Source organism: Scomber japonicus, chromosome 13 (genome assembly GCF_027409825.1).
Source record: "Scomber japonicus isolate fScoJap1 chromosome 13, fScoJap1.pri, whole genome shotgun sequence".
Classification (NCBI taxonomy): domain Eukaryota; kingdom Metazoa; phylum Chordata; class Actinopteri; order Scombriformes; family Scombridae; genus Scomber; species Scomber japonicus.
The window spans coordinates 10083313-10100529 of record NC_070590.1 but is presented as its reverse complement, the minus strand read 5'-3'; the positions used below and the strand labels follow the sequence as shown (position 1 = coordinate 10100529).

At 37.4% G+C, this 17217-nt stretch overlaps 2 protein-coding genes across 2 annotated transcripts; one reads left to right on the top strand and one right to left on the bottom strand.

Annotated features, from left to right (window-relative positions):
• Positions 1-788: 788 nt before the first annotated feature.
• Positions 789-6753, bottom strand: LOC128371155 (organic cation/carnitine transporter 2-like). The gene is made up of 11 exons (XM_053331396.1): positions 6547-6753; positions 5389-5571; positions 5113-5216; positions 4649-4803; positions 4335-4506; positions 3633-3763; positions 3086-3161; positions 1819-2033; positions 1402-1584; positions 1117-1252; positions 789-858 (listed from the first exon to the last, which is right to left on the bottom strand). Exons 1-11 carry the CDS (start codon positions 6751-6753, stop codon positions 789-791), a joined length of 1632 nt encoding a protein of 543 aa, XP_053187371.1.
• A 1577-nt stretch (positions 6754-8330) lies between these two features.
• Positions 8331-15737, top strand: LOC128371812 (sodium-dependent phosphate transport protein 2A-like). The gene is made up of 13 exons (XM_053332189.1): positions 8331-8466; positions 8669-8812; positions 8927-9038; positions 9123-9318; positions 9953-10063; positions 10377-10428; positions 10719-10886; positions 11016-11132; positions 11436-11560; positions 11973-12085; positions 12268-12551; positions 13000-13199; positions 15666-15737. The coding sequence occupies exons 1-13, from the start codon at positions 8331-8333 to the stop codon at positions 15735-15737; spliced, it is 1830 nt and encodes a 609-aa protein (XP_053188164.1).
• Positions 15738-17217: the final 1480 nt, after the last annotated feature.

The following is a 17217-nucleotide window of genomic DNA, read 5'->3' as shown; positions in this document are numbered from 1 at the left end:
AATGTTTGTTTTTAAGAAGAAAAAAAAGCAGGCAAGTCAGGACTCATCACCTAATGATGTTAAATTGCTGTATCAGTCTCTCTCCTCTGCTGTGCTTCTGTGTCATATATAAATAGCTGCAGGTCTGTGTGTCTGGAGGAGCTGAGCCCTTTAGCTGTTACAGTTGTTAGGTCTGGGAGAGCAGGATTTGAGACTCAGTGTGGGAACCCTCCTTTGCAACAACAGCTTATTGAAGAACACAACAGTTTAATAACCAAATATGAAAAGTTCAATACATTAAAAAAGGGTATAGTTATTCCTATTTCCACTTTTATTCAAATACATGTACAAATAATTTTGCTGCATCAACAAATACAAATACAAATACTGGGCTCTCTGCAACACATTCATTGTCATTTTAAAAATTCTGTATTTTGGGCTTGCTTTTTATTTACTTTTACTGTTTTTTTATTACTACACCTTTACTATTTGTTTTATTATCTTTTTAAATATGTAATATGTTAACTGTTTGATTTTTATTTTATTTTTATGTAACTTGTTTTAAAAGTGCTATTATAGACAGCTCCAACCAACATTTAATTTAACATGAATAAAATATATATATATGACCAGATTGCCTTAATTTCACCACAGCAACTCCAGCACTCGGAGTTTAATCCTCTATTACATTCACATTCTCAAATATAAGGAACAGGTGTCTTCTTTTGTTACTTTTGTTCCTAATTCTTCTTGCTGTTCTGTCTTAATAGAACACATTTTAATTTAATCTTGTTAATTTAGTATTAAAGCTACAGTTGACTTTCGTAAAGCACCACAGCTTTTGGTGTTTCTTTTTGAGTGAAGCAGGGACACTTCATCCTGGTATAGGGGAAAAAGACAAACAAAACAAGATTTGGTTTGGAGCAATTTTGTTAAAAGTTGGGAATCATTTATTGGGAAAAAACTATCCTACTCAAAAAGGATGATGAGTATACTATAATAACAAAATGTGCACACTTTAAGTAACAGAAGGGTCTAGTAACAATAATAAAAAAAACATATCAAGTATATATTTTAATTTTTTAAAGATTATTAGTCTAAAAGACGTAGTAGCTGCATTCCCTAAAAGTATCTCACCTTTCTCTCTTATGCATCTGTTCAATAGTTTCAGGAAGAGGTCGTCCATAGCTCTCTGGTAGGAAGAGAGTGGCAGAGGAAGATGCAATAGCCAGAGTCCCCAAAATAATATAAGGCAGATACTTAAAGTATGTACCTTTAGGAGGATGAGAAAAAATTAGGATGGGATAGAAGCTTGAGTTCTTTCTCATGTGTGAGAGTATCTTAACTGTGCATATGTAGGGGGACTGATATTACAGACAAGTTAAAACAAAAGATGTTAAGACATAAGACCAGTTTACTCACTCAGCTGTAGCAAAAAAGGTGCAGTGCAGCTGCCCACTCTGGAAAATGTAGTGCATGTCCCTGTTGCAGTGTTTCTCAGCACTGTTGGGTAAAGCTCTGCTGTGTAGGCAAACATCATGGCTGTCCCACAAGTAAAGCCAAATTTACCTACCATTTCCAGTGCAACAGACAACGCTGGTAAAGCTGAAGGAGATGGACAATACTCATGTACTCAAGTCCTGAAAACTCAGGTAGTATCAAAGTATCAAGAAAGATGCTGGTGGTTGCTTAGGTTGCTATGATTACAATAGTGCAATAACTAATAACTAGTTAACTAAATAATAAGCGTGCAAAGCTATATACAGGTATTTATTCCAATTGTATTTATTATATTTATTCTTTGCCTTTTGCTGTTGTCATCTCAGTCTCACTACTTACTTTCAGGCACCAGCTGAATGAAGTACAGAGCTACTCCTCCCAGGAAAACTGTACAACTAGCAGACAGTCGTCGTGAAAAATATCGCAGTGCCAGCCAGCTGGAAAGGTATGCAGGCACCTCCACAGCTGCAGAGAGGAAACAGCTGATATAGGGGTCAGCACTGAGTTGTGATGTGTTCAGAGACAGGCCAAAATAGCCAGTACTCAGAGTGAACCTAGGCAAGACAGATACAGATAGCAGAGATATTGAGGATGGGACATAAATCAGAAATAGTATAAGAGTAGTTGACCATCATGTGGTGTTGAGAGTCATGACTATGTAAGTTAAATGCATATATGATACATGATAATTGGAGACAACTATAGTTAAAAGATGGACAAATTGATGGAGGACAAATACATAAATGAACAATGTAACATATTTATAGGTTTTATTTAACTTCATGCTTCTTAGTAAGATACTTGAAAAGAGACTTGGTGGGTACTGTTAGGGAATTTTCCAACATTTACATCAATCAGTGGCATGTACTGGGTCAAACTAGGCTTTGCAGTCATAACGAGACCACATCAAACTTGACTGTGAGACACTGTCTCCCCTTTGAGATAGTAGTAGGCAGTGAGTCTGCTCCTTTCGAGGAAAACAGGAGGCATTCTGGTAGTGTTGCTACAGCAGCCAAGGTCAGATATTTGTTTTCCTGTCTCTCTGAACAGAGTAGAGGTAACTGTAGTCAGAGGTTGGATATGGTGAACCCTGTGGGATGGAGGACAAAGGCCCTGAGTTGCGTCTAGGTACTGTTCTTATCTGTAGACCAGTAGACTAAATTCTGTATGCTGTAAATGTGTTGGGTCTGCTCATATTTGGGAATGGCTCAACCTGTGGCATTATCTTTGTGGTTTAAAGTCTATCCCCAGAGGACAGAAGCTTCAGGATTGAAGGGAGCATCAGAACATAACATGTACTGATAATTAATTCACTTCTCCTTGATCCAGTAAATAAACCTTAAACATAAACGCAACACATCCTGGACCCCTCTACTCTCTCCACTGACGTATGGGTTAGGGTTAGGGTTAGGGTTAGAGGGTGGAGCTAAATGGGAGGAAAACCTGCATCCTGCTTTCAAAATGTTGTGGATAACCTTCTTGTGAAGAGTTATATATGCTTAGTTTGGATGGCCACATACTTTTGTGAATATGGTGTACTTAATCCTGTATAATATATTATATAGTTTGTGTAAAAGTGCAATAAGCTCTCAGGTTGGTTACTCACCACACCAGGCAGAGAATCAGTGTTGTGGCCCTGACGTTGCTGGTCCTTATTAGGTCCAAGACACTGTGGTGTCTCTCTTTTTTACACAGTGTGTTTTTGTCATCATCCTGCAAGACACAAAACCTAACTCAACTTGCCATGTTTTGTTTAAATGGCTTGACAACTTACTTTCTCAGTTAGCTTATATGATTGATAGGTACATTGAAGACACTATTTTCTGCAAATTTTAGAAAAGTGTTAATTTACATGACAGATTTCTGTCCAACTTTATTTTTCTCTGCTCTTCTACTGGTTTAAAGTGTGCAGGGCTCAGTTGGAAAATACAACGAATTCTTTCTCTGAGCCAATCAGGATTTTAGCAACATTTGAGGCCAATGGCAAATGTTAGGCTGGGGGTTAGGATACACCCATGCAGTCTTGAAAAAGGTGTGTTAAAATTAAAATGAACAGTTGATGCTTATTTAATCATGAATATGAAATAAATAATTAAAAAAAATCTTTGAAGCCTTGATTTGAAGCCTAATGTTGCAAAGAAATTTAAGCTAACTTACATGGTATTCCTCAAAGATGACCTGTGGAGCCTCAACTTTGTTCTTCTTTGCAGCATTTCTCAATATGGCCTCAGCCTCCTCCACCTTCCCCTGAGAGAGCAGCCACCGAGGAGACTCTGGGATGAGCCTGCCTCAGTAATCAACACAGAGATAGACAGGTTACAGTGCGGCAATATCAGAAGTGGCCTTAAAAAAGAAACAATAAACAATATGACTACAAATAGTATAAGTAAAGACATATCCAAAAATAACTTGTTTGTAAATGATCAAATATTGAAATTAATAATGATCACAAAGTATATGATATTTTTATAATCAAAATCTGATCATTTCCTATGTGACACAACGTCTGATTTTGCTGCATCCTAGTGTTATTACTAAAGACAGACATGCTTAAGCTTTTATACAGTCTGTGAGGAAACCTTTGTAGGCCATGAACAGACTCAGAAAAACACTTCTTGTATGTTAAACCCAGTAAATTATTCATGGGATATACAAGTGAGTTTAACATTTGACAAAGCCAGATCCTAAATGTAGAGTACGATAGTATGGTAGTATAGTATAGAAGTATGTACACTTTTATATGTATAATATTGCTTTGGTTTATTTTTCATGTTCAAAAAAACTGTAGATGAAACTCTACCATGAGTATTGTGAACAATCTTTATTTGTGATGTAATGTAATCAGTACAACCCACCACCAGAGGGGGATGTAGAGCAGTCCAGGCAGAGCGACAGCCATCAGGAGAGATCTCCAGTCCCTTAAAAAGTAAGCAAAGAGTGGCAGCATCATGTAGCCAATGGCAAAACACAGGCACACACCCAGGGATGAGTACAGGACCCGCACATTGCCCGTCAAGATCTCTGTACCTGCAGAGAAATGCAAAGTGAGGGACATGAAAGGACAACAGTTTATCTGTTAGATAATGCAACATAATTCTTATGCTGTATGATTCAGAGCAACTTAATTAAATGTAAAGGAAATATCACAGCAGGGGGTGTTTCAATGTACCTAGGACAAAAGCAGCAATATAGTTGGCAATCTGTCCCAAACCACTGAAGAAGAGGAAGATGGAGAATACCGTCCATGAAGGAGAGAAAACTTGAACAAAGGAGAAAATGGTCTGTACTGCCATGGTTGCGAAAAATACAGGCTTCCTTCCAAATCTGTATTGATAAGACCAACAATCAAATTGGATCCAGAGAGAAATAACACTCCTTATATGCGAGAAGCTGGAACAACAGAGCTTTTGGAATTTTGGCTTTAAAAAATGACTATTATTTTTGTATGTCTATAGAACATATGTCTATCGTCCTGTGTGTATATCAGATTTAAAATTTAAAACTAAAAAAAAGGTGGAATATCAAAGAATGATTTAGCTCAACGTGCTTCACGAGGATAGGACAGCCCAAGACTAACTAAATAAGTAAAAGTCACTTTTCATGGTATGCACATTAAGTTTGTGTTCTCAGTACCGATCTGAGAGCTGTCCTGAGAAGAAGGATCCAACAAGAACTCCAATGAAGTAAAGTGTGGAGGTGAACGGCTGCTTCCACTGTTCACTGCACACCAGGTCAAACTGGAATATCCATACATTAAGGGGATATTTAGGAAAAAACAAAAGCACAAAACAGTCACAATTCTCAAAAATCTTGGAAAAAAGTGAAATACAATGACAAAACAGAATATGTATTAATGTTATGATTTTTAATACAACTACTGAAAGCACAAACACACAAACACACACACACCTCAGAAACTATGGTGGATTGGTAGATGGCAGTGCTGTAGCTCCATCCATCCAGACAGCTCTCCTGCTCCAGGTCAGTGAGGTTGATGTCCTTACCAGGAATGAATCCCTGAGCAGAAAGATTTCGGACCACATCCAGCCTGTATCTGCTGCATTTGCTCCGCTCCTGTTTCCCATTCACCACCTCACAGTCACAATGGCACAAACACTATAATTAACATTTCTTTTTCAGTGAACCTACCCCTCTATGGGGCCATTCTTCTTTATCAATGCTGTTTTGCAGATCTACAGTGTGAATTATACTCTAGGCTAATATTTCATGATAATCACAATAAAATCATTAACTATTAACAATAGTGAAAACGTCTGGCCACCAGCCAAAATATCATAATCACCTGCACATCTGAAGTCCATCCCACTAATTAACTCCCAGCAGTATATCTACCCAGCTCAGATTTTGACTCACTGCCAGATCGTCTGTTTCCCTCTGCGGTTACTGTGCTATGGCCAAAACCTCATCATCATAGTATATTTCTTATGTTAGTATATTCCTCCTGACTGCCAACTCTACTGTTCCAGACGGTGAGCTCTGCCACCACCAGCCTCCTGTGTTGGATTCAAGTCAGCTCTCCCATACCCTCTGTTTCACTTTCGACTCTTGTTATAAGCATGTTGAAAAGTTCCTAGTCATTGTTCTGCCTACTGGGGACAATTTAACTAATTGTAACATATACTGTAGAAGCCTTAACTCACAAAGCTTTTAAGTCATAAGTGAGCTTAAAATGTTATCTTTAAATAACAATTAACATGTCAAAAGCTGTTAAACTATCATTAAGAAGTAAGAACTGTGGACTTGCTCAGGCACACGTACATAATTACACACATTTTATCTATCAAATCTTATCTACTTAACAATTATCCTGATATGTGACCATACCCGCTGACTTATAAGTTGACTATACTGCAAGCCCCCTTTAAATTCTCTTTCTCTTATTTCCATTTCATGTAAACAAAAACTGAAACACTATGAATGCCCTTAGAACAACAACTCTTTTGACTGACCCATGAGTGTGAACTAGTTCTGATCGACCAAAATAAACCAAATGTAAGAAAGCAATGTTTTTGTAAATTCCAAATTGCCAATTGTGCAATTATATACCTGTATTGGTATGGTGGCATTATGCCAAGCTTGAGTCAGGTTGACTTCAGGAACCGTGCAGTGGTGACTGGGAATGGCAGCCACAAAGACGATGGATAACACTCCGAGTCCATTGGGGATAGTGCTGGCACAGAGCAGAAAGAAGACAGCCTGCTGGAAATGTCCCCAATGACCCAGGAAGGCTGTGGTTTCATCATAATCCTTCATACTCCGAGAACTACTGTACTACTGTATAGCTGCTGTCTACGATAAGGTCTTCATGTTATGTATCTTATCTACAGTCATGTGCAGCTGACTATGCCCTATGCACTGTCAGCAGGCTTAGGAGGGTTTTATTACCTACTGATTGCTATATAAATAGTTAACTGTTAAAAGATGTAGTCAGTAGCCTAATCCAAATGTGAAGATAAAAGCAAGAGGAAAGAAATATGTAAAAAGAAAATTGTGTAACCTTAAAAGAGAAAATAGGAAATCCAGATTTTTTGCATCAAAACAATGTCTTCTGTTCAGTGTATTTTTAAATAAGATGAGTTGCATCCTAACAGGAAAGAAAGAAGATTTATTTTCTTTTTCTTTTTAACTTGATTAACTTTCTTTAGCTACACTTGATGATTTTCCCCAGCAAGATCCTGTTCAGCTTCAGGAACAGGGCTTATGTTTCATAGCCCTATATCTATCTATCTATCACAGAGTCCTGATTAAGTTTCTCTCAATGAGTCATCTCCTTCAGAGTAAATAAGAAAAACAGGCTGAGAGTCTTGCCTGGATGATTCTCCAAGCTAGAGAGTCTTTAAAGAATGAATTAATTTAAAGAATAAATTGCCCATGTTGTGGGTTTCAGTGTAACTTCTTGTTTTATTTAGGAATTTTCAGATCTTTTATCATTCAATTTTTGTCATCATAATAAAATATGACAAATTCTTTTTCTTGGTGATTTTAATAGATCTATATTTTTCCCCATTCTTCATCTTTAGTTGCTTCTGCATTTGAACCAATATGTGAAGCACCCCAGCCATGACAAAAGGCACACACGACCTTTTGCTTTCACATGGTTTCTGTGTAGATGATAAGCACTTGATTAATATAAAAACATATAGCCTTTAGTAAAGTAAATATTAGAAACCATGAGACCATATAATATACAGGTAATTTTTATAGATAGACATAGAGAAATACAAAGAAAGACAGAACGAGAGAGTGAGTCTTGGCTTTATATTATACAGTACTTTCAGTAATCCATGCTCTACAAATAGTTAATCTACACAGTAGCACCTCCCTTTCTTTGCATGCCTTTTCTATCTTCCCCCTCTTTCTCATCTTCCCTTCTCTTATCCTGTCTCTCTTTTCCTTTTTCCTGTACCTTATAAAAAAATAGCGCATTAGGTCTTTTGGTTCTTGTTTTTTCACTCGAAAAGAAAAAAACAAAAACTATCCCAGATGTAGTCTAAGTTAGCGTTCACTTTCTGAAGCAGAGGCACCATTTCTCCAAAAACCAAGGTATGTTGAAATAGTATTATTTGCACAACTACATGCTTGAAGTGAGAAAATATTGTTTTGCAATTAATTTGTGTTTTTGGTTACAGTTTTGGTTACAGTGAATGTTCTGTAAGGTTATTTTTTTAAATGTTATATCATGGTAGTGTAAATCATTTAATAACATAACACTATGATTATCATAACTAGTACTACTATTCAAACTATTGCTGCTTACATTATCACTTCTATTACTATCACTACCATTATCACTACCAAAGGCACTAATCATTATCTATTCTGATTAGACCATGGAAACTCAGCTGAGAGCACAGCGAGTGAAAGCTGTGGTATCTGCTCTCTGCAAAATCCCACTCCTCTTTCTGTTCCTGTACATCTTTGTGTGTTCCCTTGACATTTTAAGCTCTGCCTTCCAACTAGCTGGAGGTAAGCAGTCAGCATTCATCATCAATATCTTCATCAGTCTTTCATTTTGACAGTACTCAGTAAATCATACTAACATTTAAATACAGTATAAACTGTGGCCACATACATAGACACGTAATTGTCTGTTTTAGCTACTCGTACTTGATTTTGATATCAGTGCTTTCTGCTTGCCTGTTGCTCTTTGTCTGACCTTCACTTCCAGGAAGGGTAGCAGGAGATATCTTTCAGGAAAATGCCATCTTGTCTAACCCAGTGGCAGGGCTGGTTGTGGGGATACTAGTAACAGTGTTGGTCCAAAGCTCCTCCACCTCAACCTCCATCATAGTCAGCCTTGTCTCTTCTGGCTGTGAGTAAATGTTTTTAAGAAATCTACAACAAATTCATTACTCCATGTCTCCTGTTCAACTAATCAATCCATATTTATATGTACACATTTTTAAAATTATGTCTTCTGGTACAGTGCTGGATGTTAAATCAGCTATTCCGATCATCATGGGCTCCAACATTGGGACATCAGTTACTAATACTATTGTTGCGTTGATGCAAGCTGGAGAGAGAGAAGAGTTTGAACGGTAAGGCTGTATGTATGAAATATTTGTACTGTGCATCTTTTTCATTTAAACAAAAAGAAAAACACTGAAATTGTGTTCTTTCAGGGCATTTTCTGGAGCTACTGTCCATGACTGTTTTAACTGGTTGTCTGTCTTGGTGCTTCTTCCCCTGGAAGCTATGAGTGGTCTGTTGAGGTTTCTGTCACAGGCCGTGGTCAACTCACTACAGTTCAGTACTGCAGAGGAAGCACCCGAGCTTCTTAAAGTCCTCACTGATCCACTCACAAACATGATTATCCAGGTACTGTACTGTATGGCAAATAGTCTTTTAAGGACTCAGACACAAACAAACACAGATGAAAAAGTAAATTCAAAAAGGACAAAGACCTAGAAATCAGAACAGAATAGATGAGACTAGAACATGAGAAGTAATCGACAGAGGAGGAATCTCTTTAGAATAAATACTACAAATATATATTAAAAGAACTTACAATTATGAAAAGCGTTAACTTGATCAAACATTACATCTTCTGTTTTACATTAAAAACAGGTGTAGAATGGAATTTGCACTTCCCAACCACGAAGTGAAAACAGAGAGAAGAGGTCACCCACTAAAAGCTTACATATTTAACAGATTTTGAATACTTATCTTCCGTCAGTTTAATAGCAGACAGCTACAAGGGAAAAGGATGCAAAGGTTCTTAGGGGCATGAGATAAAAAAGTAACCTGTTTGACAGCAGAAAGAAGCTAAAGGAATTGCGTTGAAAACAGGCAAAGTGGGCCTTTTACACAGACTGTGTACACTTTACTGGTGTACGATGCTATAGTCAGATCATACTCTGCTACTGAACTGGCATTCTGCCAACAATGGATAGAGCTATTAACTCATTTTCACACTGTAATAATCACCTGATAAGATAATTTCTCTTTGTAGTTGGATCGGTCAGTTATTGCAGCCATCGCTACTGGAGACGAAAGTGTGAGGAACAAGAGTCTGGTGAAGCAATGGTGTCAAACCCTGTCTAACCCTAACATGATGGTACTGGTATGATATCAAGTTACACTCTTTCTCTTTTTGGTGTTCTATTCCCTCGAGTAATAGTGTCTGACTTTTAGGTTAATTAACACGGGCGCACACACACACACACACACACACACACACACACACACACACACACACACACACACACACACACACACACACACACACACACACACACACACACACACACACACACACACACACACACACACACACACGTTGAATGTACATTAGATGCATACTAAATGTGTTCAATTTTAAAATTGTACCACCATCCCTTTGCCTCAGTCTGCATTCTGTTTATCATTGCTGACAGGACAATGAAACAACACGGACAACATACAACCTTTCAGAACATACACAGAGATGTATGCCAGTTTTTAAGTATTCTTGTAATTTAAAGTTTTAAATTGTCTTTGACTGAATAACATTTTCTCCTCTACTTGAGTGTTTTAACCACTAGATTTCCATCTGCACCGATCATCAATAATCAACATAATCTACAAATAAAAAACACTGATTACAAAGTTTGTCAATTGTTTTCAGAGAGTAGAGAATTATTTCTTTCCTTTACATCCTAGGAGTTACATTTTGTTTAACTACCAGGTTATACGTCTTATTCTGTATCAAACCCTTATGTGTTTGCCTCTCTGCCCAGGTAGGCATCTCTTTGTGGACTGCTCTTTGTCAGACTTGGCCATAGGTCTGATCCTTCTGGCTTGCTCCTTGTTGGTACTGTGTAGTTGTCTGATACTGCTAGTGAAAGTGCTCAACTCCCTGCTGAGGGGTCAGGTGGCCAGTGCTATTAATACAGTTGTTAATACAGGTAATACAGGAATATGAATGCCCTTTTCCTATGATCAGACATGCATAGTCTTTCTATCAATCTGTATTTGAGGCAACCAGGTATATATGCACTGTATATGATTACAGCTTGTCTCATCATTTCCTATAGATTTCCCCTTCCCCTTTACGTGGCTGGCAGGTTATCTGGCTATATTAGTAGGAGCAGGCATGACCTTTCTGGTTCAGAGTAGTTCTGTCTTCACCTCTGCCATCACACCGCTAATAGGTAATAAACACACTCACACGCACTATTTTAGTCAACACACATTTGGAGTTGAGGGTATAATTAAGAAGAAGAGATACATTTGTTTACTTTCAGGTTTGCTGTATTTTTCAATTTACCATGTACATGTTACTCTGGTGTGAACTTGGCATTGACATATCATTTTGGTTACCTAAATGTTTCTGAAATTGCATAATAATTTAACCATTAACATATTAACTGTTCACCAGATCTATCGATTACTGATGTGTTTTTATCTGTTGTACCTGTATTGTATCTGTTGTGTCTCACGCTATTAATTCTCAGGGATTGGTGTGATCAGTATTGAAAGAGCCTACCCTTTAACCCTTGGGTCCAATCTTGGAACCACAACAACAGCCACACTGGCAGCACTGGCTAGTCCGGGGGATAAGCTTGCAGCTGCCACACAAGTATGAACACACACACACACACACACACACACACACACACACACACACACACACACACACACACAGTATATGCACGTAAGCAAATTAATAAAACATCAAGGCAAATATTTACTACTCTCCAGCAACCTCCTAACCTTACCATGTTAACAGTCTCATTTACCTTCTTAGCAACCACACCATAGCAATAATCACCTATCAACACCACAACAACTACACAGAACCCAAATAGAATATAAACTCTTAATCAACCGTCTACATTTAGTAACGACGAAGAGGTCAGAACACCATAGCACCCACATAGTCACCCCCTACAAACCACCCAAAACATCATAACAAAAAATGATTCTCTAGTTTTCTCTCTGTCTGGCTCCTGTGCTGGCATATTTCATCCTCTCCTACTATTTTCTTTCAGGTTGCTCTATGTCATTTTTTCTTTAACCTCCTTGGTATCCTGTTGTGGTTTCCAATACCAGCCACACGCCTTCCCATACGTATGGCCTGTGCCCTTGGTAACTTCACTTCCAGGTACGAATAGCAAAAGTTCCTATTTTTTACTGAAACAGAATAACCAAAGATAGTGGCTGAATCTACAAAGGAAATCCAAATATTCTACCATAATTAACATCATATCACAGTTCTGTTAAAGTTACTGTATGATCCTATTGAAATACAGAAATGATAATCTAACATAACTTACATATACTCAGATACCGCTGGTTTGCTGTGCTCTACCTACTCGTCTGCTTTCTGCTACTCCCATCCCTGGTGTTTGCCCTCTCCATGGCTGGCTGGAGGGTGATGGCTGGGATTGGCATACCAGCCATTATGGTGATTATATTTGTCGCAACAGTAAACATTCTCCAGGTGCGCAGACCCGATTGTTTGCCCATCAGACTGCAGGATTGGGACTTCTTGCCTGCTTGGATGACCTCACTGCAACCCCTGGATAACCTCATCACCAGGGTGACTCTGTGGTGCAGACAAGGGAGAGGTAAATATTTTAAGAGAGACTTTTGAATCAAATAAGTTAAACATTTTTCATCTCTGGTGGTGCAGTTTAAAAGTATATGCACACCACATATCTCAGTAAAACCCACAGGATAGAATGGAATAAAAAAAGGAAAAAGGTATAGAGTGCATATTAAAATGTTACATAGCGTCAACTACAAGTGCAAATGCATACTCTGAAGTGTAGATTATATATTAATAGACTACTGGGCACATCAGTCAGCAGTGGAAAGTTTTATAAATAATTGTCTGTCTAGTTATTCTATCAAATCTCCACCTGTTACCTCTCAGAGTCATGGCCCATATTTTATTCTTATTATACAGTCCAAGCAGGGCAGATTTAAAAACCTTACATCCTGTTAATGCTAATGGCTCTGAATAACCTCCTCCTGGTTTCTGAGAGGCTGAGTTGCTCTGTTTTTTGCTCATAGGTTGGAGTTGTAAGGGAAATGATGGTCCTGTAGCATCACTGGAAGGCATTGCGGTCATCCCTGAGAAAAAAGTAGGAGGAAAGGAACAAGAGATTGATAAGAACTGGGAGGAACACAGAAGACTGGATAAACCTGGATGTTGTGATCTACAATATAACAAGCAAAACAACAGAGACAACACAGAGAATAACGTGTCTGCAGTGTGGTCCATTGAAATAAATGCAAACAGTCACAGCACTCAACAGAAGAGCACATACTTGTAGTCACACCTAAAAACAAAGTGGAAAAAACAAAGTGTCTTGTATGAATTGTAAAACTCATTTGGTGAGGAAGGAGATTTGTAACAGGCTGGTTCTAAGTGTATATGAAGCATTGAAAACCTCCCCCAAAAAAAACAAAACAGCATAAAAGTCTCTTCTAGTGTGTAATTTAGAAAGATCGGCACATGAATATGTTATGAATAGTTTGAGTAATAAATAGCATGTTATAGTGTGAAAGGTGAAAGGTCAGTGTTGTAACTAGGGATATCTCTCATGTGATTCTTAGATGAGACTTCCTTCTTTTACAACTGTGTCTCACTAAGGGAACAGGTGACACCCTCTGGTCTGATGTAATATGTTTTTCAATGACACAGCATATATATTTTTTCCTTGTGAGATGTGAAGTAGTATGCAAAAGTTTTCCTCCTGGTTCTTGTTGTGAATTAGATTTAATCTTATATTCATCTAACGGCATTTTAAAAAATAAATGGAGAAACCATAAACCATTGTGTGTCAAACTGCTTGTCTTTTTTGCTTCGGTTTTATTTGTTTGCCTGTTTTGTGGGTATGTGTTTATTGCTGTGTCGAGCCCTTATTATGATTATCTGAAAATGTAATTTAAGCAGCCTTTAACACATTCTTTCGGGTGTTGCTTAAAATGAGCAACAATTTCCGATGTGAACGAATAAAACTCTAAAATTAAAACTTGAATATTCACCAGTGCATGCAAACTAAATAGCAACAACCTTAATAGTTATGACTGCCTGTATTTACAGCAGAGATGAGCTGAGCTGAGTCCCTCTTGGGGATATGAGAGTTTCGAAACCAGGCACTGCAGTGGATGGAGCAACAAAAAAAGAAAGACACTGTGGTTTTTAAGTATTAGTCTCAGACAGTGTAGACACATTGTTTAATTTTACACATGACCTGTGTCATCTGTGAAAAGGTTTAGTGGTGCACATTTATAAGCTATGTTTGTTACATTGTGTCCTAACGTGTTAACAACATGAAGTAAATAATAAAATAGCCATCTCTAAATGGGTATTGTGACTTTGCACTCTGTTCTACATAAACTATCAAACTAGCACAATTTCACCTCAACAACAACATGAACTAACTAAATGAACTAGCGATCAATCACAAATCATAAAGAAAAAAACCTTACAGTAGTCCGTTCAGCACAGAACAACTGACTGATAATCTTAGGAAAAGTCACAGCCACATTGCCCAGCTGTTTAAACTCTCTCCTGACAACCACACACTCTCCACAAAGTTACAATATACAGAAAACCTATTATTTGACTGTACCCATTAGCTTGTTGTAACTTTATTTACTTCATTAATTGTTATATGAGTGTATATTTGTTATAGGGAATAACCCGAACTATAAAATTAACAATTACTCCCCTTAATAAAAAAAATAAAATAATACCTTCTTCCAAATGGTAACATGTTGCAACTATATTTAGAAAATGTCTATGGTGAATGCAGGTATCCACATAATGACTGGAACATATCATGCAGATCATAATAATGTTAATTTTTCATTTTTCATTATTTCAAGTTTAAGAAACCATATCTCTGTCAGCAGTCTTGAGTAAGATGCTGACTACATACGATGTTCATTAAGTTTGTATAAACAAAAGCAGTAAATCTTGGTATGCACTTGGAAGCTGTGCATGACAAAACAATAGCCACTTCCTGAGACCTTATCGTACAACAGCATAAAGCAGCCCACTGTCAGTGGAAAATTTACAGTTCAGTCTTAAACAGCCACAAGGATGATATTGCAACATTTTGACTGCGGTGAGTTCAAGTTTTGAATTTGAACCTATATGAAAGCTGAAATTAGTTGAAGCAGGATTTCATTACTTTTTTCAAGATATTATAGTTTGTAGAAGTACATTATCTGGGAGGGTATAGGCTTTTTCTGAAACTGTCTGAAAAACGGTAATCCAGACATGCTGACGATATTGTTCAGGCTGAATGTTTATAAAAATGGAATTCTTACTGTCAAACTTAATAACTCACCCTTAAAATATTTGAAATGATATCTGATTTACTGTATGTGTTACAGCATTGAAAACAATGATTTTCATCTACGTGATCATCACATCTGCAGCATTGACAGCTCTGGCAAAAGGTACACTCAGTGTACACTTACTGTAGATAACATTATGATGCTGCTGATGATAATTCAATAAAATCATGATTTCATGTTGTATTTAGAGTAAGTGTAGGACTTTGAATAGTTAGTGATTGCTCAGTAGCACAGGGCAATGTATTGATAAGCAAAATGTTGACATAGTCATCTATTATTTATTTCCTTTACAACATTACTACAAATGATGTTATTTGTTATCATTACCTTACATTGAAAATTCTATTGTCTTTCTTTTCTTTTAGGGTTTATGGAATGCAATTTGTCTGAACCGACTGGAGCTCGCCAGTGTTTTGGAGCAGTGGGGCAGCCGCTGATTCTAATCTGCCAAATACAGCAAATACAGAGATTAAGGTCACAAAGGATGACAAATATCAAATTTTCAAAAGAGATAAAAATAAGAGAGTGACTTACAATGAGTCTGGAGACTTCACCAATCAAACATTCAAACTCAACAGTGTAACAAAAAGGCACTCTGGGGTTTACCAGATGGAAGAATTTGGATTGAATGGTACATTACTAAAAACAGTCAAAGTGCATCTAGAAATACAAGGTAAGTTTAAAAAAATGTAAAACAATTACCATTTTGTATGTGACAAAAAATCCATTGTGTATCCAAAACAGGAAAAAAACAGACATTTTAAATTAGGCTGATAAACAGTAGAGGTTGCTATTTAATTTTCTCTTAATAAAAAACAAAGCCGTATATATTTGACTGTACAGCAATTAGAAAGTTTTCACATTTTACCGATATCCTTATCACGTCATAACAAGATATTATTCATGTTAGTCTGAGATAGTTCTCCAGTTCAAATGGGTGCAGGGGTGGTGGTGGATAGTCAGATCTTCTGCTGATAAACAGAGGGGATACTGGGCTTTGATGCTGATGGGAGAGATGCTGCTCAGCTGAGGTCATCTGAGCTTGTGTGGTGTCAGAAGGGAAGGAGATGTCTGTTCTCGTTAGATAATATCTGTGATCTAGTAGCAAACACTGCACAGACTGGTGCTGAGTTGTAGCCAGAACGTTTTGAGATGACAAGATGAGTGGTATAGGAGCGGCTGTGGCTCATGAGGTAGAGCACAGATCAGCACTTTGATTCCTGGCTCCTCCAGTATATATGTCGAAGTGTCTTGGAGCAAAATATTGAACTCCAAATTGCTCCCAATGGTTGTGCCAGCACCTTACATAGCATCTTACTTACACATTGGTGTGTGTGAATGGGTGAATGTGGCTTGTATTGTAAAAAGTGCTTTGAGTGGTTGGAAGACTAGGAAGGCCCGATAGAAGTGCAGTACATTTATAACAAAAAATGTTACTTGTGGAATATGTTTTTTCTCCATGGTGGCAGCAATGTGCCACATTGATGCTGCCTTCATGGAGAAAAAACATATTGTGGTGAACTGTCATACATTCTTTAACGTTTAATCAATTAGCCTTAATGCTCTTCTTTTATCCAGCTTGTTAATTTTTATTTTGTTAGACAGAATAGTAGAGACAGACAAGAAACATAAGGCAAGAGACAAGCATATAGACATGCATCACAGTTTCCTACATATGTGCTCCACTTGAAGTAAATAAACATCTGGATGGCATCAAATGAGAGGTTACCATTGGGTTTGAGTCAATATGTTTCATTCCATAGTCTCTGATTTCCATTATACTTTAGTCAGGATTTGCACAAATAGCCCTCAAACATGGATTGAGAACTGTCTAATAACTCTTATCATAAAAGCAACTAAATTGTTCTAGACTTCAAACTGTTATTTCTACGATCAAAACAGAAATCAGTTCCATAA

What these genes read in the sequence shown, in the direction of transcription:
- LOC128371812 (XM_053332189.1), top strand. Translation starts at nt 8,331, where the DNA reads ATGGAAACTCAGCTGAGAGCACAGCGAGTGAAAGCTGTGGTATCTGCT. An exon ending in TGCCTTCCAACTAGCTGGAG is followed by an intron (nt 8,467 to 8,668) that starts GTAAGCAGTCAG and finishes CTTCACTTCCAG; the next exon opens with GAAGGGTAGCAGGAGATATC. An exon ending in GTGGTGCAGACAAGGGAGAG is followed by an intron (nt 12,552 to 12,999) that starts GTAAATATTTTA and finishes TTTTGCTCATAG; the next exon opens with GTTGGAGTTGTAAGGGAAAT.
- LOC128371155 (XM_053331396.1), bottom strand. Translation starts at nt 6,753, where the DNA reads ATGAAGGATTATGATGAAACCACAGCCTTCCTGGGTCATTGGGGACAT. An exon ending in TCAGGACAGCTCTCAGATCG is followed by an intron (nt 4,804 to 5,112) that starts GTACTGAGAACA and finishes TTATCAATACAG; the next exon opens with ATTTGGAAGGAAGCCTGTAT. An exon ending in CTCTACATCCCCCTCTGGTG is followed by an intron (nt 3,764 to 4,334) that starts GTGGGTTGTACT and finishes TTACTGAGGCAG; the next exon opens with GCTCATCCCAGAGTCTCCTC.